General features: G+C 35.8%; 1 protein-coding gene across 4 annotated transcripts in view; it reads right to left on the bottom strand.

The window, feature by feature from the left end:
- LOC108751575 (tyrosine-protein kinase PR2) overlaps window positions 1–22,425 on the bottom strand; it is a 350,659-nt gene that overhangs the window by 137,215 nt on the left and 191,019 nt on the right. For 3 of the 4 annotated variants that reach the window (XM_018491812.1, XM_018491815.1, XM_018491813.1), the window contains one exon: window positions 9,319–9,443. In XM_018491812.1, the coding sequence (XP_018347314.1) occupies window positions 9,319–9,443 (125 nt within the window). The remainder of the gene's footprint in view (window positions 1–9,318; window positions 9,444–22,425) is intronic. The other variant, XM_018491814.1, reaches the window with a different exon arrangement.

Here is a 22,425-nt window from a genome sequence, read left to right on the forward strand (position 1 = left end):
AAAATTTTTTTCTTACAGTTCAGTCCTTCAGCTACAAAAGTGCAATTGGTGAAAATTTTGTAGCTCTTAAAGATTCGGACCTATGGATTTATGAAAATGAGTCTCCAAGCCAAAAAACTTGCCATTCTCAAATGTTCGATCACTTGTATTATCGAAAATATGCAAATAAAAAAAAATTCCTCGGACACGTATCTCTTTTTTTTCGACATAGAATCCGTAAAAAAAGTTTCAGTCAAATCGAAGAGATGCCGATTAATTTTCATCAAAATCCGTTCGGTTTGTAAAAGAATTACCCATTTAAGTAAAGTTATAACTTACAAATAAAACTTTTCTTTTTTAGCTGTAGTGATTAAATGATTTGCAGAAGTAAATTTACAATTAAAATTAATTTTATAGAAATGTTTATACATAATCCGCCAAAGAATTATATACAATTTTTTAAAACTGTTATCGATATATATATGAATATAAAAATATAAATATATCCTTAAAATTGAGATGTCTATAAATTAACGCAGCGGTGTAAGAATAAATGTAGACATCTGGATACTAACAATGGGTATAGACCGACGTCTTTTTATTAGGTGCACAATATTCGCACAAACGTAAAAATGATAATCAAAATAAAAATATAATATTGACACAACAAAAGGCACTGTGTGTGCGCCCTTGTACGTGAGTTTTACATATAATTATTTATTTATAATGCATATTATGTACACATATATGCATTCATATATTAATATCTACATATCGACATACAAATACTTTTCGTTCAATATAATATATGCTATTATATAATATTGCTGATTAACTCAGAGCTCACATAAAAATTTTCACCACCACTTACATAAATGACTTTTGTTCGAGATGATGAACTGCGGTCGGTAGTAATATTGTGAGTCGCAGGGCGGCGCTGACGAGAGAAGGACGCCCGAACAAATTAGATAGATTTTTGTCATGGTCTGAGAAGCAACAATACATTGTTTATCTAAGCATTATCAGCACATTTTCAATTCAATCTCTAACATTTAGCGTAATAACGTGAGGCGTGAATTCCAAAAAGAGCGAAAAACATCAAAAGAGATAGTGCGGATCCAGTAAGTACGTACACGCAATAGACAGAATATTCGAGAAAAGTCAGTTAGTGAGTCGCTTAATTTCCTTTCATTCCTTCTATTAAGAGGTGTGTACAAAAAGTTCGTGCACTCGGTTCACCAAAAATCCAAATTAAATTATTCTGTAACGGGAATATGGTCACCCTCGAAGTATTCTTCCCTTCACAGAATACTTGGTCCAATGCTTCTGCCATTGCTGAAAGCATATCTTCCTTTGTTCCTTTAGGAGCTTCGTCGTTTCCCATTTTATGGTATCAACAGCCACAAAATATTCACCCCGCATGATATTTTTTAGTTTAGGGAACAAGTAGAAGTCACAGGGTGCTAAATCAGATGAATAGGGAAGATGGTTTATAGTAGTGATATTGTTTTTGGCCAAAATCTCGCGCGTAACGAACGCGATATGCGAAGGTGCATTGTCTGATGCAGAATCCATGCGTTCTCCTCCCATAATTCGAGCCGTATACGAGCTCGTATGTCGCACACGTTCACGCAGACGCTTTAAGACTTCAACATAGAATTTTGCATTAACAGATTCACCTTCTGGAACATATTCATGATGAACAACTCCACGAATATAAAAAAAAATGATGTTGAAAAGCGCCCTGCTTGTGCGTCGTCATTGACGCTCTCCGTTCCCTCCTTGAATCAGTCCATTCATTTATACACAGTTCTACGCTTCATGGCAGACTCACCATACACCATTTGAAGAATTTCCTGATCGTTTTTACCAAGTTACAAGAAATTTGATGTTGGTTCTTTACTCGGTTAAAACGTCTCGCTCCATTTCGCCAACACGACTAAAAGTACATTAATAAAAATAGACACGAAAAACAGAGATCTCACTCGACTGTGGTCTAACTTTTCCTAAGGACACATGACATTTCTCCCGAGACATTGCACCACTATACAAGCTTACAGCGTCATCACATCGGCAGAATAAAATTCAGTGCACGAATTTTTTGTACACACCTCGTACTATCATAACGACGAGGCAATTAGCTAAATTGAAGCAACAACGAGTCCGAATAAAAGGGCAGATCACGCGAATATAGCATTTTTTTGACGAAAATGACACTGTTTCCGTATCAGAAGCGCAGGTGAGGTTAAAGAAGTTGGAAGAAGCCTTTTCTCGATTCGAAATCGTACCAGATGAAATAAATGAGATAGAGGTAGCTGAAAACGCAGAAGAAGAGAATACAGAAAATGAAATAGAAAGAAAACTATTCGAAGAAAGATATTACAGAGCAGCAGCAAGGGCACAAGAAATTATAGATAACCATCGACATACACAGTCAGAATTGCAAAAAACAGAACTCTATACAAAGTAGTTCTAGGATTCAAAATGTAGAGCGAAGTAGGCTGAAACTGCCCGTGATTAATTTACCAGAATTCAATGGCGAATATACGAATGGATGTTTTTCAAGGACAGTTTCAAAATAATAATTCATCAAGATCTAGGACTCACAACAATGCAAAAGCATCAATATTTAATAGGCGTATTTCAAGGAGAAGCTCGTAGCGTAATACAAAGTTTTAAAATCTCAAATAAAAATTACGAGAATGCATGGACATTCTTGAAGGAGACGTAATACGACAAAATAATGATCCAGATATATGTAGATGAACTGCTAGAGTTTCCAGTCATTACAAAGGATAAAAAAACAGATTCGATTCGATAATTTATTTGGCATATCCAGATACATATATCGTCCCTCAGGGCGCTCGCACAGCCTGTTAGTTACTGAGAAATGGTCATAATTTAACAAAGAAGAAACTCGATTTCATTAAGCAACATGATTGGCAGGATATGATCAAGGATCGAACACTAGAAAACATATCGACTTTAACAGAATTTCTCAAATTTCTTAATGATCGGTGCCATACAATTCGAGTACTTGAGTAAGAAAGGTCAAAGGTGGTGAGTAATGGAAAACAGTTATAGAAGAATGAAGCAAAGAAGGAGAAGAGCGAGAGAAAGATCGTTCTATCAACTACAAGAATGAATTGCAAATATTAACGGCGATCATCCGATTTACAAATGCGAAGAACTATTGAAGCTTTCGGCGACTGAAAGAATGAAAGATGTAATCAAAAAGAGATTACGCATTAATTGTTTTACGCCAGGACATTTCGGACGGGATTACAAAAGCTCTTCCAAAAAGCTCGTAAAAAATGTGACAAAAAACATAATATGCTTCCCCACATAGAAAAAGAGGAACTCACTACTCAAGTGAATTCAAAGAATAATTCAATCGTACACATGTTCAGGTGGAAGAAGACGAGGGAATCAAAGAAAGAGATTCCGCAGTAATGAATATTTACAACGTAAACAATAAGACACCTAGAGTGTTATCAACAGCGCAAGTATACGTGACTCCAACGGTAATCAACAAATATACCGTGAATTGTTGGATCCAGGTTCGCAGTTAAATCTCATCATCACGAATTTGCTCAAAAAATTAAAACTGCCTTGTACAAGTGATAAGAAGCACATCAATGCTATCGATCAGGTAAAAGCAAGTACGAACCAGGTGACTCGCATACAACTTAAATCAAAATACAGCGATTACACAACCGAGATGAAATGTCTGCTACTTCCGAGGATCACAGAACAGTTGCCACAAACAAAGATAGATATAGCAAAAATCTACGTTCCAAGGGATGCTCAATTAGCAGATCCCGATGTAACATTCCAAGCCCTATTGAAATTTTAATTGGAGCAAGTGTTTACTGAAAGCTGTTAATCGGCGCGCCGAAGAAGCGACGCGAGAATCAACCATGCAAAATACACATCTCGGATTAATAATCGGAGAGATAAACGAAGATGTCGCAATTACGAATCCTTGCAATTTGGTAACGAATAAAAATTTATGAAACATGATCAACAAAAGGTTCTGGATACAAGAAACAGAGTCTGAAAATCAGTTACAATCTAAAGAAGAAAAGGATTGCGAAAGGTATTTCTCCAATATAGTCAATCAAGATCAAAACGGCCGATTCATCATACGTTTACCCATGCGGCAAGATGTTATGCTGAGAGAATCAAAGCAGAAAGTGTTTGAAAGATTCAAGTCATTGGAAAGAAGGCTGGATAAAAATACAAAACTGAAGAACGATTATACTTTGTTTATGCAAGACTATTTGAATAAGAATCAAATGTCATATCTTTCAAATTACGAAGAATTTCAGTCTTCAAATGTCTATTTCATCCCTCATCAGCTAGTAATACGTCTAGACAACGAAATTAAGGGTTGTTTTCGATGCATCAGCAAAGACTACATTCAATACATCACTGAATGATAAATTCATGCCAGATCCTAATCTTCAGCAGGATTTAAAAGAATCATAATCAGATTTAGAATGCACAGTTGTTTTAACGGCGGACATGACAGTGTTCCGTCAAATTATAGTTGAACCTCAAGACCGCCGATTCCAACGCATTATAGAGGTTTGATCGAAATCAGCTCATACAGATCTTTCAGTTAAATACAGTTATTTATGGAACAGCCTGTGCTCCGTTTCTGGCCATGCGGTGCATAAGAGAGTTAGCCAAGACTTACTGTCATGAGTTCCCAAGAGCAGCGAAAACAGTATTCGGAGATTCATATATGGATGACTTCTTAACGAGAGGTTCTCACGTTGGAATACGTAACCGAATTACAAAGAAAAATGTCAGAATTGCTTATGCATAGACAATTCCCGCTAAGAAAATGGAGATCAAATGATTCTAGAATTATACAGCACTTGAAGAAGAACATTGACGACTTGCTTATCATTAATAAGGAAGAAGCATTCAAAACTTTGGGACTTCATTGGAACGCGATTTCCGATGAGTACAAGCCAAACGTATCAAAGATCGATACGCATGCACGAAAAGAAATGTGCTCTCTAAGATAGCACAGATTTACGATCCTCTCAGTTTGATAGGCCCGATACTCATTACTGGCAAGCTCCTTATGCAATAGATATAGAAGCAGGAAATCGAATGAGATCAGGAATTCCCACCCGATCTTAGAGCTACGTAGAAAAAATACTATGAATCTTTGTCAGGCCTTGGCAAGCTCAATATATCCAGGAACTCGAATCCAAGTAATCGTGAGAACACAGAGTGGATCTGTATGGTTTTGGTGATGCCTCGAAGAGCGCGTTTGACGCTTGTATAAATTCAGTTAGTACCGAAGTAACATTCAGTCGCACATAATCTGTGCTAAATCGAAAGTGGTACCACTTAGAACTATATCTCTACCACGCCTAGAGTTAGAGGCAGCGCTACTCCTCTCTCAGTTGTACAACAATGTTGGGATAGCTTGCGGAGGTAACATAGGCAAAGTACGACTATGGAGCGATAGTACAATTACTCTGGGATGGATTCAAAGGCAACTCTACGATCTCAAGATTTTCATCGCACCCCAACAGGGTGACAAAGATTCAAAATCTCACAGAGGAGGCTTTATGACAGTATGTACCATCTGAAAAAAATCTCGCTAACCTGCTTTCAAGAAAAGTAAGAGTAGAGAATCTACAGGAGAACAACCTTTGATAGCATGGCCCATAATGGTTAAAAGATCCAAATCCGCAACTAACCAGGAGCCTGATGAAGAGTTACCGGAGCTAAAAGCGGCGTCCGTGACTTTAACTGTCTTCAGAGGTTCTCTAGAAAAGAAAGAGCTTGAAATTGCTGAAAAAACTATCGCTCGACTTGTGCAACGTGAAACATTTGCAGAAGAGTTCCGCTGTCTCCATAACAAGAGAATACTACCACGCAACAGGCGGTGCTGACGAGAAAAGAACACCCAAACAAACTAGAACAGATTCTTGTCATGATCTGAGAAGCAACAATAAATTGTTTATCTAAGCATTATCAGCACGTTTTCAATTCAATTTCTAACAACTTTTATTTACTTTTAATTTACTCATTAGTGGTAGCCTGATTTATTGATTTTTTCGCAACAGTGAAGATAATGAGTTAAAACTTGGTAAAAATTTTTCTTTTATAGAGTCCTAACAATCGACGGCAAGGCTAATTTGGCATGAGGACATTTTTCATATTACATATCCTGCTATATATGTACTCTTTACCAGTGCCTAATTTTAAGATATCGCTAAATGCAACGCTGTAAAAATGGTAATATTACATAAGTAATACGTGTAAAAATTACAAAATTTATCTAATGGAAATATAATATAATATATAAGATTGTGCAATTTTACAAATATTAATATTTTTACTTGTAATTGTGTAAATATATATTTATTATAGATGGAAAATTATAATAACAATAGTATATTTTTAGTATAGTTTTTATGTAAATGTACAAATTTTTATAATATTCTATATAACACAATAGTAATATATTAATATTTTTACGTTCACATGGACAACACAACTTAAGAAAATCGTAATTTGATGAGGGATTATGTATAAATAATTCTATACAATTAATTTCAATTGTAAACTTACTTTTGCAAATCGTTTAATTACTATAACTAAAAAAGAAAAGTTTTATTTGTAAGTTATAACTTTACTTAAATGTGAAAATATACATCCTTAATAGTTGGTCCCAAAATTATCCTTTATAATTGTTTTACATGTAATTTTTTGACAGTGTGGCTAGAGCCATTCGAAAGAGCATTGTTTATACCCGTTTGTATCTCTTTAAATTGTTTGTTTCTCAAAGGAATCGGAAGTGCGGAATTTTCAAAAATCCAAGAAGTATCCCAAAATTAAATTGCGCACAACTTTCAAACTAAAGGAGAACAAACGAAAATGTCAACGAGGCATTCGTGAACAAACGATGAGCAAACGAATGCAAAAAAAAAAATCGATTTTTGAATATTGGGGGGCCAGCTTCACACAGGTGCCTATAACCTATAATTTGTACAGTAGAACCTGAAATATCTGACATGATTTTTTTTAATCTCTTTGATTGTTCGACCTCATTATCGAACACAGCACTAGCACGTCGTGAGAATTCGATGATGAGATCGGATAATTCAAGAGATTAAACCACGATATCAGATCCATATTCTGTAATAGATTCTAATATTTATGTCTTTATGTTATGTATAAAAAGCAATAATTATTTAAGTGTTTTATTATTTAATTTGTTTATTATTTTAGGTAAAACTGGTGCGTATTTATAAGAGAAAAATTATTAAGTGATATTAATGTAGAAGACATTAAGAATGCTATACTACAAGTAATAAATAAAACTATGACGCTTAGAGCAGCTGCAAGTGCCTATAATATAAAACCGAACACATTATTTTATCGTTTAAAAAATTATAAAAAATTATAAAAAATTATAAAAAAATAATAAAAAATTAAAAAGCAAAGAATGTTCTTCAAAATTTTCGGTTAACCAGATGGTTACAAATGCCGAAGAAGAAATATTAGAAAGTTATTTATTGAAAAGTTCTAAAATTAATTATGACTTGACATATCACCAAGCCAGAATTCTACCATATGAATATGTCGTAACTTTAAATAAATATCCCTCTAAGTGGCTGAATAACTGCATTGCTGGACTAGACTGGATGAAAAGTTTTGTGAAGAAGCACAAAAAATTTTCGTTGCAAAAACCGGAAAATACGAGCCTATCTAGAGCAACCAGTTTCAACAAATATAATGTAACAGAATTACAAAATAATTATGAGAAAGTACTTCGCTCATCTCAGTTCACTCCTGATCGTATATACAGGGTATCTCGTAAGATGGGTCGAGGCCATTGGGAGCGGATCAAAGAGAACAAAAAATTCTTATACCATTTTGAGATACTTGCTATAGTTTTCAAATTAGAAAAGGAAATGTCTAAGCCAATATGCGGTTAAGTTCGCGCCGCGCGAATTCATAAGATGGCCCACACTCGAGCGGCAGCGGCGGCGGTGGGGAGGGGGAGTGCGCAGGGAGGGGAAAAAAGTGCGCGTTGCCTGGCACAGCCTGGCATGGACTTCAGAGTCTGATAATAGCTAATAAATGTATGGTAAAATAATACCAATCAAATGTTTGGTTAAAATAACCAAAAATAATGTCGCTTTTACAAATATTTAATAAGTATTACCAAACTGTTATCATTTGATATTACTTACTATTAAATATTTGTAAAATTACATTATTTTTGGTTATATTAACCAAATATTTGATTGGTATTTATTCTAACAAAATATTTCATATATATATTTATATATATTTCAATCTTTTATTTCTACATAATTTCTTATAAAAAAATTCCTATGCTTATATTACTCCTAAGAATGCTCATATTATTCTACCTAGAGAGTAATATGAGTACCAATATTTGCATTAAAAGAATCAATTTCAATATTAAAATACGTAAATCAACAAATCAAATGTACATAAGATCTTTTAATTCTTCAGTATGCTAGATATCAAAATGTTTCCTTAAAGTGCTCATAATACTCTATCCTACATTAATTATTTTTTATGTCAAAATCGGAATCAGTAATTCAAAAAAACCTCTTTGAAACCAATTATTACGCGTATTAGACAATTTTAAAACCAAATCCGTCATTTTTAAATTCTTAATTCTGAGATCAGAATCGTGTTTAACGATCCAAAAAACTTATAAATTCAGATTTTCGTAATGATATAATCTTTCATTTTTGGCCACTTTTTCAACAATCGATCTCATTGTAGATTGATTCTATAGATAATATAGAAAAAAGTTTGAAAATTTATTTGTTTTAAATTTAACACTTTGTATCTTCTAAACGAATTAATTGAATTTAAAAAATCAAACATAGGAATGTAAAAAATTGAAAAACTTTTCTAATGTAATGTATCATTCAATCCCCCTTCCAATTTGAAATCTTTTAGGGATTGGCGCCCCTACTAATGGAGTAAGTTTTGGTTTAACTTCGAAGTTGAAGATAAGAATTATACGAGTTCGTCAAAAGATGTCCCCCTTTCAATATATATCGACTTATTTTTGCATTTTTTCAAAAAATTATTTTTGTAGGAATTATTCAGTCTGTTTCATTTTCGATGGGCCAATCTGTATGTGTATAATATTTCAATTATAAATTGTCTATCAAGATTTTATTCTTTATCTTTCAATTCTTCCTAACATCATATTAACAAAGGGAAGGAATATTAAAAAGTATCGCAAATAATAAAAAGAATAACATTAGATATATATATAAACTTATTGTCATAAATAATAAAAAATTACTGTACATTTATTGGACTCACGGTGGCTTGCTTCTTTTTAATACACTGTTTTGCTTGAATTTCCCTCAGTTCGTTTCTTGCGTTGCTTGATTCATGTTCAATGGATAAAGAATGGCCAGAAGGCGAAGAACCTATAAAAAAATGTAATATATATCACCATAATACAAAATGATCCATCATGATTACTTGAAATATTATTATCTTGAATAATTATTTTTTCAAAAAAAAATTGTCTAGTTTTTAAAAGACTGACAAAATAACATTAAAAAATGCCTTTAAATCAGTTTTTTTAGAAGTAGTTTTTTTTACGGCTCATGCCTATTGCAGCTGTGTTGGATTGTGACGTCAAAAGCAAGAAAAATACATTTAGAAAATTCTTGCAAACCATATTAAAATGTATTTTTTAATAAATCAACATTTGCAGTCAAAAATACTTATCAAATAGGTACATTGAAAACTCTCTTTGTGTTCGATAATCAATAAATAACCACACAGGTGACTAGGGGATTGCAAGATAGCAAGGTGACACGTGTAATTGGAAAATCTTAGATTAGACAGAAAAAGAAATAGAATAGCGGGCCAAAGGATAGACATGTAAAAATACAAAAAGTGAGAAGCCACAAAGAATAAAGACGTGAAAGGCAAGAAGGAAATTAAAAGAGGTTAGTTAATACACAGTATAAAAAATAATTGAGTTCGGAATTTTATCAAGTGCGAAGATAAAAAAGTAGAGACGCAAAAGAAGAAGGTGTTTGGAATTATCAGAACATCTAATGATAAAGCAAAATCGATAAGACACGAATTAACTGATCAATACACATTGGAAAATTAATGAATAATCTAGAAAATGACAAATGTACGAATAGAGGAATATAGGGAAAAAAGGAGAAAAAGGAAGGAAGTAACAAAGGTAAAATAATCTTGAACCATTTAATTGCAAAGCCGAAAGTTGAAAGCAAGGGAACATCAAGCAAGAAAGGAAGAAATAAAACTGAAGATAGAATAGAAACAGAAAGCGAATTCTTAGGAAAATTTGAAAGTCACAAGGAAAGTCATAAGATTACCTACAAAAAAAGGAAAATCCTACAAAGAAAAAGAAGCACCATCAAAGGAGAATATAAAAACATGAAGTTTAGGAGTTTATAAGAGACGTAAAAGAAGAGTTGAGAAATATAAAAAAAGAAACAAAGAACTCAAGGACGAATGAAGAAAGAAAGAAGAGTGACGGGAAGGAAGAACTACGGAGGTGGAGAACAAAATAAAAAATGTGTTGATGGAAGATGGAATAAATAAGAAATTACAAGAAAAAAAATTAGAAATAGCAGAAAAAGCGAGAGAGAAAAAAGAAAAAAAGGACATTATAATAAAAGGCTAAGAAATAACAAAAAGAAGTACGCAAGAGATGGCAGTGGAAAATGAACGAATGTGAGGTGAACATAAAAGAAGCGTTCTAGATGAGGAGAGGAACAAAATAGTAACAGCAAAAATAGTAACAGCAAAGCTTAAAAATAAAAAGTAAGAGAGAGGAATAATAATAAAAAAAAAGAACTTAAAAGATAAAGACGTATTTATGGACAACAACCTAACCTAGAAAGAGAGGCAAAAAGATATTACGCATGATAACAGAAGTTGAAAAAAGCAAAAGAATTAAGATAAAGATTGATTACAAAAAACTATAAGTTAATAAGAGAAAGTTTGTCTGGAAGAGAGAGAAAGACTTAAAAAAATAAAATTTTTAGAGCAGACAGAGCTGTATAGGCCCTATTGAGAATACAAGTATTTGAGTTCAGCGCGTTTCTGTACTCGAGTGTACAGACCAATACTTTTATGCGTGACTGTACTGTACTCGACTCAAGCGCGGCTCGGAAAACTTCGACTCTCATCGTAATTAACCGATATCCGTTTAAAGTGATCTCTCTCGCAGTCTCTGCTTGAATTCCGAAATGAGAGGACAGCACGCTCGCGGATTATAAAATTTACTTTTCAATAAATTACGTTCATTTATAAGTTTCTACTTAATTACTGGCTCAACCCATCCAACCACGCTCTGCTAACAAGAAGTCTTATCAGGTTATGGGCCCAGTTAACGGTCAACTAAACTGCGTGAGTGTTGAGCGAATCTTCGGCGAGTATCACGTGGCGCAAAACGGAAGTTGGCCATTGTTCAAGTGCTGAAAGTTAACGTGTCGGAAGCGTGCAAGTTGAAAAACTCAAATCCGCGATGTCAGTCGGCATCTCCGTAAAAAGCATAAAGCCATTCGACGGTACGAATTTCCAGGGCTGGAAAGCTCAAGTAAATGCGTTATTCGTAATGAACGACGTTCTTGATGTCGTTGATGGCACAAGAGCAGAGCCTGCCGAGGGAGAAGGACAAGCGGCCGAGGTGAAGAGAAACGTGAAAGACGATGCAACGGCGAGATTTATAATCCTGTCGAATCTCGACGAGACTCAACAAGTGTGTGTGCTCTCGTGTACTTCCGCAAAAGAAATGTGGGACAAACTATGTTTGATTCATGAACAAAAGACAGTGACAAACAAGCTGGGTCTGCTGCAGAAATTTCATGCTTATCGGATGAGCGAATCGGACACGGCGACTCAGCACGTAGCCAGGGTGACAAACATGGCGTGTCAACTTAAGGACATCGGAGAGAACGTATCGGACGCCACAATTATAGCGAAAATTCTCTCAAGCTTGACTACAAAGTTCAGTACATTGCAGGTCGCCTGGGACAGTGTGGACCCAGAACGACAGACTCTCGATAATCTACAAGAAAGGCTGATCAGAGAGGATACCAGGCTCAACGGTGACGAAGAGAAGTCGGAAGCACTGACCGCGACAGCCAAAAATCGAAGCACCAAAGAAACAAAAGGTGCTAAGAACAAAAAACCCGAAAATAAAAAGGAAACGAAGGAAGTGCAGTGCTACAAATGTCAAGAGATGGGACATATCGCGAGACAATGTCGAAACAAGCGGAAGCTACGAGATGACGGCAACAAACCTCGTGACTGCGCATTTGTAGTCGAATCAGGTAAAAGTTCGGACAAATCGATCTTGAAAAGCGCGGGAAACGCAAGTAAGCTCTGGACACAAAGTCACATAATGACGGCCGATCCAAGCGATGTCTGGCTGATCGACAGCGGTGCATCGAGGCACCTAACTTACCGACGCGACTGGTTGACTGACTACAAAACAGATGGTACTGGCGCAACGATATCACTCGGTGATAATCAAATCTGCAATGTCGCCGGCGAAGGCACGGTGCGAATCAAAAGGCTCATCGACGGTGTTTGGCAAGACGCACGAATTGAAAAAGTGTTACACGTGCCGAAATTGCGCAAAAATTTATTCTCGGTCGGAATGTGCACAAAGAAAGGATTCGGCGTGCAATTCAAAAATAATTACGCCGAAGTTGTGCGTGATGGCAAGGTGCTCGCGATAGGTGCAAAGCAAGGCAACGACGTGTATCGCATGATCTTCAAGGTCACGAAACAAGGGAGCGTCGAAGAAGCGAACATAGCTACAACAAACTTAACCGTGTGGCATGAACGACTAGGACACGTCGGAAAGCGCGCGATTCGCGAATTAGCGAAAAAAGGACTTGTAAGTGGAGTATCGTTTACGGACAAAAATGACGTTTTCTGTGAACCGTGTCAAATGGGGAAATTGCACAGACTGCCATTCAATAAGAAAGTGGAGCGAAACACGAAAATTAAACCCGGAGAAAAAATTCACTCTGATGTCTGCGGGCCGATGTCAACGAACTCTGTGGGTGGATCAAGATACTTTCTAACCTTCAAGGACGAAGCGACCGGATACCGACACGTATACTTTATGAAGAAGAAATCCGAGGTTCACCTGAAATTCAAAATTTTTGAAAAAATGATAGAGAACAAATTCGGTCGAAAAATAAAAACGCTTCGTTCGGATAATGGTCGGGAATTCCTTAACAAAGAAATGAACGAATATCTCGAGAAATGTGGAATCCATCAGGAGAAAACGGCACCGTACAATCCGGAGCAAAACGGGAGAGCCGAACGCGACAATCGGACGATAGTCGAAAGTGCGCGAACGATGTTAATCGCGAAGAGTCTACCACTGACTCTATGGGCAGAAGCGGTAAATTGTGCAGTATACGTTCTTAATCGAACCGTGTGGACGACTGGTACAGTAACACCGTACGAAGCGTGGACTGGGAAAGTCCCAAATCTGAAGCATCTTCGAATCTTCGGCTCAGACGCGTACGTGCACACTCCCAAACAGTTTACGCAGAAATTCGATGCTCGAGCGAGTAAACAGATCTTCGTTGGTTACACGGAAGAATCGACGAATTACCGAGTATACAATCCGAAAACGAAAAGGGTCAGTGTAGCTCGCAATGTCATATTTAATGAGAAAGTCGGCAAACCTCTGGCGGAAACGAATCCAATGGAGGAAGAAAATGAAATAATACTTCCACTACCAAAAGCCGAGAACGAAGAAGAGAACGGGGGCATCGGCCAAGAACAAGCAGAAGTGGAAAACGAACAAGAGGCCTGCGAACAAGAGGATACGTCGGACCTGGAAAATCAAAGAGCTCTAAGAAATCGCTCGACAATTCAAGTACCGAGTAGGTACCGGCATGATGCATATGTGGCCGAGTACATCGTACCACAAACATATGAAGAAGCGAAGAATAGCACCGAAGCCGCGCAGTGGGCGAGTGCTATTCAAGACGAACTTCAAGCTCACGAAGAAAGTAGCACTTGGAAACTCGAAAAAAGGACGCCGGAAATGAAGCTAATCGACTCGAAATGGGTTTTTCGGGTGAAAAAAGATGCCGACGGGAAGCTGCATCGATTCAAGGCACGGTTGTGTGCGAGAGGCTTCATGCAAAGAAGGGGGATCGACTTCAACGAAACATTCTCTCCAGTTGTAAGGTACGATTCGTTGAGAATACTGCTAGCAATAATCACCTCGAAAAATCTTGAAGTAATGCAGTTTGACGTCCAAACCGCATTCTTGTACGGAAAATTGGAAGAGACAATCTTCATGCAAATTCCGGAAGGATTGAAGATAGAAGAAGATCCAAGAAATGTCGTGTGCAAGCTCCAAAGGTCCCTCTACGGTCTAAAGCAGGCTCCAAGGTGTTGGAACCTGAGGTTCACAAGTTTTCTGAGTGAGTTCAATCTAAAAGAGTGCGATGCGGATAAGTGCGTGTTTACCGGGAAATACAAAAACGACGAAGTGTATCTGGCGCTGTTCGTCGATGATGGGCTAGTAGCCTCAAAAAACGTAGAGACGCTTAAGAAAATAATTCAACGACTGAGCGAAACGTTTAAAATAACGGTCGAGGATTCAAATGTTTTCGTCGGGTTGCAAATCGAACGCGATAAAAGAAATAAACGGCTAATTATTCATCAGAGCGAATACACGCGGAAAATAATTGAAAAGTTCGGAATGGCGGAAGCGAAACCAGCAAATGTGCCAGCAGATCCGCACGCAGCACTATCTCCTAGCGAGGAGAACGACGAAAAATCCAGCAGTGTGCCGTATCGCGAAGCAGTCGGGTCGCTAGTCTTTTTAGCTGCTGTATCGAGACCGGACATCGCGTTCGCGGTAAACTCCGTGAGCAAGTATTTGAGCAATCATAATGCTGCGCACTGGCGAGCAGTAAAGCGAATATTCGCGTATCTAAAAAGCACAATCGACTACGGTATCGAATACTCAAGCGGCGGCAGCAATGTAGAATTGATAGGTTTCTCAGACGCCGATTACGCCGGAGATATCGAGACGCGAAGATCCACGACAGGATACGTTTTCTGTCTCGCAAACGGAGCTGTCACGTGGTCGTCGCAGCGGCAACGACTGGTGACGTTAAGTACCACGGAAGCCGAATACGTGGCAGCATCAACAGCAACACGAGAAGCGATTTGGATTAGGAAGTTGTTATCCGACATCGGATATCCTTGCGACAAAGAAACAACTCTATACGTCGATAACCAAAGTGCAATTCAGTTAGTCAGGAACCCGGTATTTCATAAAAGAACGAAACATATCGACATCCATTTTCACTTCGTTCGCGAAAAAGTAAATGAGAAGGAGATTATAGTCGAGTACGTTCCGTCCGAAAATCAACGCGCGGACATATTCACAAAGGCGTTGCCGCGAGATCGTTTCAAAAGCATATGTAATAAGTTAAACATTATAACGATTCACGAGAAACGCTTGAACGGCGGCAGTATTGAGAATACAAGTATTTGAGTTCAGCGCGTTTCTGTACTCGAGTGTACAGACCAATACTTTTATGCGTGACTGTACTGTACTCGACTCAAGCGCGGCTCGGAAAACTTCGACTCTCATCGTAATTAACCGATATCCGTTTAAGTGATCTCTCTCTTGCAGTCTCTGCTTGAATTCCGAAATGAGAGGACAGCACGCTCGCGGATTATAAAATTTACTTTTCAATAAATTACGTTCATTTATAAGTTTTTACTTAATTACTGGCTCAACCCATCCAACCACGCTCTGCTAACAAGAAGTCTTATCAGGCCCAAACAGAGCGAATTAGAGCTCATAGGGCTGTTCCGCCAGAATCAGCGGGAAATGACGGAGTAAAGAAGAGGAGGCGGAAATATAAAGGATAAAAAAAAGCAAACACAGCTACATGAAACATAAGAAAACATAAAGACGAAAGAAGCCAAATTCGAAAAATAAAAATTAAATTGATTTTGGGAATGTTGCAGGATTGGGCGACAAAGATACACAATTCCGAATTTATATTAGGAACATAATTGAAATAGTCGAGAGAGAGAGAGAGAGAGAGAGAGAGAGAAAGGGGGGAGGGAAAGGAGGGAGAGAAAGAGCATCAAAGGAAAAGCAATGGGAGGAATTATCACAGAAGTAAAGAATATTAAGGAAAAGAACGAGAGTAAAATAGAAAAAACAAAAACGGAAAGAGTAAAAGTGACGAGAGTAATCATAGGAAAAGACAAATAAAAATTAAGTATACAATAAGCAAGGAATAGCTAAAATTATAAAAGAGATTATAACTTTAATAGTAGGATGATAAAGAAACTCTTTTAATGAGAAGGGGAAGGGATTTTAATGGGATGTTAGGATTTAAAATGGATTTTAGGATAAAGAGTAAAGGAACAATTATATGCGAGAAATGATGGGGATGAGATAAGCAGAAAGTCAAAGGATAAGACAATAAACGCAGAGAGCAACAAGTGGCTGGAAGAAGTAGAAAAGGAAAAATAGGATAGTTTGAAATACAACTGGAACTGAGAACGCAGAATTTATGTATATAAGAACAAGGGAGAGAATTTAGTAATTAATTATGCAATAAGAAATACAAAAGAGAGAAGATTAATAGATTGTAGAAGAACAGAATCATCTACCAATTTGTGTTTATATTTAAGCAGAAGACTCAAAGATATAGAGAAAAATATAGAAGAAAATATTAAGGACAAAAATCTTAAACAACAAATATGGACAAAGAAAGAGATTAAGAAATTTGAAGAAATTTAAAAATCACGGAATTTAGAGAAACAAGATTAAAGGTCTCATGGAGTTAAAAGAAGGAATAAAGATGTAACTACCTAACTTTTGTACGAATATAGCTCGTCTGTCTTAATCGGAACGCAAAAAAGGTTCATGCGGGAAGCGAGATGCAAATTAAATGGACTAGGCATTTATTATAATAACAAAAATGCAGTTTATGGTAATATTGATATGTACAATGTGTTTGTAACGCTTGAGTTGCATAAGCTGGTTTAAATACAGATGAGGCGCGTATCGTGGCACACGCGGAATGAATATGTGTTTATATGTATGTGTGACGGTAAATATGTATGTGTATGTGTCATTAAATGCAATTCGCAGTCTGTCATGGCAAATATCACAAACGGCTTTTACTGCACACGTAATATTGGTGTGTCGGATGGAGCGCGGGGCGCGAGCCGATCAATCAGCTGCGCAACGCGTCGCATGGCTGATTGGTTTACGCAAATGCAAGTACATATCAAGCGCAAATCGTGGTTCTCGTAGCGCAGTACACCGGCGAGCGTCCTCAATGCAATGGGGAATTTATGCGGCGGAATTTTTGACGGCCACGAACCCTCGGAGGCGAAAAAATCTCCATCTCTAGTTATTATACCATTGAGGCAGATGCTGTCGCATTAGCCACCGACTGTCGAGAAAACTCAACGGAGACAAAGTACTCTCTATTCCCTAATTCTTATCGATGTGACAAGTGTGAATTAGCGGAGGCTGGTCGGCGGCCGAAAATGCTTGGGATAAAATATACTCTATCCCAAAATTCTCGTCGGCGCAGCGAAATATAGGAGAGCTATAGGTTATTCGCTGTCGAGAACGCTCGATAGTGATAGAGTACTCTCTACTTTTTCATTCAATTAAGCCGATTGCTAGGATTCGGAACATGTTGGAGTGGATCAGGAGCAGGAACGGAATAGCCGTCGTTGCTAGCAATTCGCGGCTTATAAACGGATTGTTAGTCCCGCTCGTATTGTTCCGAAGACGCTTGGCAATTAACAATATGAGCGGGAAAGACGTCGGTCGGTGGTAATTGGTCGGTTTCGGAAGTCTTCAACGAAACGGCTGTCACCCGTATACTTCATTCATTTTTGTTGGTAATTTATGGTAATTTCCATATGTGTGCAGCAGCACTGTTCTGACATCTTTTATAGCTCTATTTTCCGTTTGTAAAAAGAAAAACTTATAATTTTTTTACTTCTTTTGTGTTGGCCTTTTATAAGTTTCAGAATAAAAGTGTTGCTAAATTAAATCTCTAAATTAACTTAAGCGCCCACGAAACTATAATTCTAACAGGTTATAAGCTCAGAGACGTGGTAGGCGTAAGAAATAGAAGTGTGTCAAAAATTCTTGAAATTATTTTAAAGAGACTGTTGCTAGTTAAAGCGGTTAATAATACGTGTAAGTTTTTAAATAATTGATGAGATGGATCAAGTTGCAATACCAGTTATCAAACTAAATGGAAAAAAATGGGTAATTTAGAAGTTCTAAACTTCAGTTCTAAAAAGATAATATTTATACGACATAGTGAATAGCCAACAGCCGTGACCGTCTGAAGCAAATAAATAGGCAGATTGGGACAGAAAGGACGCAGAACTCAAGAAATATTGGTGACGCGAATAGAACACGGACTGTTAACCCATTTGTTGTCATGCAGCACGTCAAAAGAAATGCGGTTGAAGTTGAAATCAGTATACGATAAGAAATCCGTTGTATGGTAAGTGTTCACCTATTTCAACAAAAATTTTTCATGCTAGAGTTTGGAGAGATGATGTCAACATACATATCACAGTTGGAAGAGATAAGGAATAAACTAAAACAAACAGATAAGGAGTTGTCAGAATAAATAATGATGACAAAAGTAATAATGTCGCTATCTGAACCATATAAGCATTTTAAGTCAGCTTGGGAATCTGTACCTATTGATAATCAAAATCTTGAGGAGTTGACAGCAAGATTACTGGTGGAAGAAAGAATGAAGTCATTAGAAAGTGCAAATGTGTTAGCGAGTACCAGTAGTCAAAGAAGCTTTAGGCATAATAAAGATGATAAAAATTTTAAGAAAATAAAATGTTTTATATGTCAAAAGCATATAGCCAAACAGTCAAAAAAAAATTAAAGACTCAAGAATGAATATGAAGAACTGCACCTATTGTAAAAAGATTGTCCATGCAAGTGAGAACTGTTGATTTCGGAAGTTAAAGGAAAAGGATAAAGAAACGAAAAAAGATAAAGACAGAAAACAAATCTGAAGTTCAATCAATTTCGAGGATTGGTTTATGAGTACTGGAGCAAGCGAACACATGTGCAGCGACAGGAAAATATTCAAGACAATGAGTGAAAGACAGGTAACCAGAAGAATTAAAATAGGTGATGGAACTAAATGTTAAAGAAATAAGAACTATTATTTTGTATGCTTAGACTGAATCAGATTTCATAAAAACCATTTTGTCAGACATCCTGTACATGCCAAATCTAGAATTTAATTTGTTCTCGGTTAGACATGCAATAAATAAAGATTATTAGTTAATTATTACAAAATAGTAAATATTGCGAGATTTTATATAAAAATAGTACAGTTAGAGCCATAGCAGAACGATTTAATAAATTCTACAGAATAAATTTTAGAAGAGAAAATGAGATATCAGGATCAAGGAACAACGATGTTAGTTTGCTGTGTAATGCGAAACAAGATTATTCTGATACATCAAGCTATCTAGCTGATAAAGTAGAGACTTTCGTCATGACATCGTCGATTCGCATACCAGAACATGGATCAAATAAAAAAAATTTTAACAAAAAGTGAAATAAAGTACATAGAAGACGACGCAAGATATGCGAAAAATGCATATCTTATGCAACAAGGAAGCAATACAAAAAGCCTTTTTACACAAGCAATTCAAGAGCAAAGCGAGCTTTGGTTCATGCAGACGTTTGTGGTCCTATGCAGAAGACTTCTTTAAGGGCGGCTATGTAGAAGACCTCTTAGAGTTAAATATTTTCTGCTCATAAAGGACAATTTTTCATCATATCGATATGTATACTTGTATGTACAATATGTACGAGTATACTTTATGAAATGCAGGAGATGAAGTCAAATCAGAGATTTATTAAATTGTCACAATGTGAAACTAGCTATAAAATAAAAGCTTTGAGAACGGACAATGGCTTAGAGTTTGTCAAAAAATTATAAGAATACTGGAACACCATGGAATCCGGCATCAAAGATCTGTAACATTTTCCAACAAAACGGTCGGGCTAAACGGGATATTGGACGTTGAAGCAGCTCGTACAATGATATATAATATGAATGTAAAGTTTTGGGCAGAGGGGTCATAAATTCTGCAGCTTATATCTTAAATAGAACAGGTACTAATCCAGATAAAGGAAAAACCCCATATAAAACTTTCTTTGAAAAATCAATAAATCTCTATGAGTTTAAAGCTTTTGGTTCAAGAGTAACAATACTCAAATTCCAAAAGAGAAACGCCTAAAGTAGAACTCGAAGAGAAGAAAAGAACAGCTGATCGGTTATAGCGAGGATGTAAAAGATTATCGAATACACTTTTCGAGTGCAAATAAAGTAGAGTATCATATCTTTTTACCTGATAAAAAATATATAAAAGATGTTCAAAAAAACACAGTTTTCTGCAGATGAAACCTACGAATATGACGGCATTTGTAAAAGAAAAGTTGATCCTGCTGAAAACAGCAATCCTGAAACTAATCCTGGAAATGAAAGTAAATATTCTAAAAACAAAACTCTAATAGATCAAGAGGAGAGTACAAAAAATAGTTATGTTTCTTGCGACAAAAATGAAGACAAAACCCAAAATAAAAATACAATCCAAGAAATAAGACTACTCGCAGAAAATCAGCAAAGCTTGAAGATTATTATCTGAATTTCTTGACTGTATTGAAAGAAGAAGAACTAAAACCTATGATGAAACTATGAGTAACGAATCAGATGAATGGAAGGCAATATAAGAAGAAATTAGGGCTTTAGAAGAAAATAAAACTTGGAAATAAAAAGTCGGAAGATTGTAACACAATAAAATGGTGATGGGATTTAGACGTAAAAGAAATGAATGCGATAAGTTAATATCCTATAAAGAAAGATTAGTTGCTAGGAGTTTCCAATAAACATAATAAATGTAGATGTTTTTGAATGCTTATAGTCCTAACAAAATTATCATCTGTAAGAATATTTTTAGCAATGAATATAATATGCAAATTTTTTAGTTAGATGTGTGTAGCGCATTTTTATATAGAGAAATTCGAGAAGATGTGTTACTTTCCATCAGAAAGTTTTAATCAACCAGGATCTGTTTATAAACTTGAAAAATCATTATATAGACTGAAAAGCTCACCAAAGAATTGGAATCGAAAGTTTAATAATTTGATGCTATCATTAAAATTTGTTAGTTCGAAGTACGAATATGTATTTATATTAAAGCGACTAAAGAATATAAGATTTTTATATTACTGTAAATGACTTATTATTAGCAAGTACTAATGTTAAAGAGATTGAAAATATAAAATTATTAAAGAAAAAATTAAAAATGAAGGATTTAGGAAAAGTAAAATAGTTTTTAGATATGTCTATTGTACAGAGTGTCTTAAAAGGAGAAATTGCAATAAATCAATCAACATATTTAAAAAATATTTTAGAAAAATATGAAATGCAAGATTGTATCCAGCATCCACACCTATGGATATTAATTTTCGACATGATTTGTTAAAAAGGAATGTATCAGAGAATTCTGAAATTGAGCGTAAGAAAATTAATAGGATCTTGTGCAATATATGTTCAAGACCAGATCTATGCCTCTCAATAAGTATATTAAGCAGGTATCAGACGTGTGTCAGTCAGGATTTGTGGAATACGTTAAAAAGAAAGTTCTGCGATATATAAAAGGCACGATGAATATGAATCTAATGTTTAAGAAACGCAATAAAAGAGAATATATCTGTGAATATTTTATTTATTTGTTAATGTCGTTGCGCTTGGCTTAGCATCGAGACACTATCGTGTCTCATGATAAAAAGTTATGAATAAAAAAAATTTGAAAAAATAATGCTTTTTTGTTCTTACAGAAATTTTGACACTGTCACCTTAAGTTTCTGTATTCCTTCAATAAGTTTTGCCGCTTTAAGAAATCTACTGAGTTCTCTCAGTTTTCTTTTTGTTTCATCACTTTCTTCCTTTTAAAATTCTGCTTTTTTATAAATAGTTTTTTCTCGTATTTTTATCTTTGTAACGATGATCTTGACAACTATGTCAAGGTCAAAATCATCAGAGCTGTCTCTTCTAAAGTGAATAATTACCTAAAAAAATTCCATTAGCAAAAGTAAATACATATATAAAATCTGTTTAAAAAACAATATTAAGAACCTTTATTTTAGACTGCATATGTGAGAAAACACAATCAATACTATAAAATTAAAATGCCTATTACGGTCGAAGTTGGATCTTGCTTTAAATAATTCAATCTTAAATTACTAATATACACTATATATGTACTTACATATATATCATATTGTAATTTTTTCGAACTGCGTGCCGGATTGTTTTCCCG

This window comes from Trachymyrmex septentrionalis, unplaced genomic scaffold (genome assembly GCF_001594115.1).
Source record: "Trachymyrmex septentrionalis isolate Tsep2-gDNA-1 unplaced genomic scaffold, Tsep1.0 scaffold5, whole genome shotgun sequence".
Lineage (NCBI taxonomy): Eukaryota > Metazoa > Arthropoda > Insecta > Hymenoptera > Formicidae > Trachymyrmex > Trachymyrmex septentrionalis.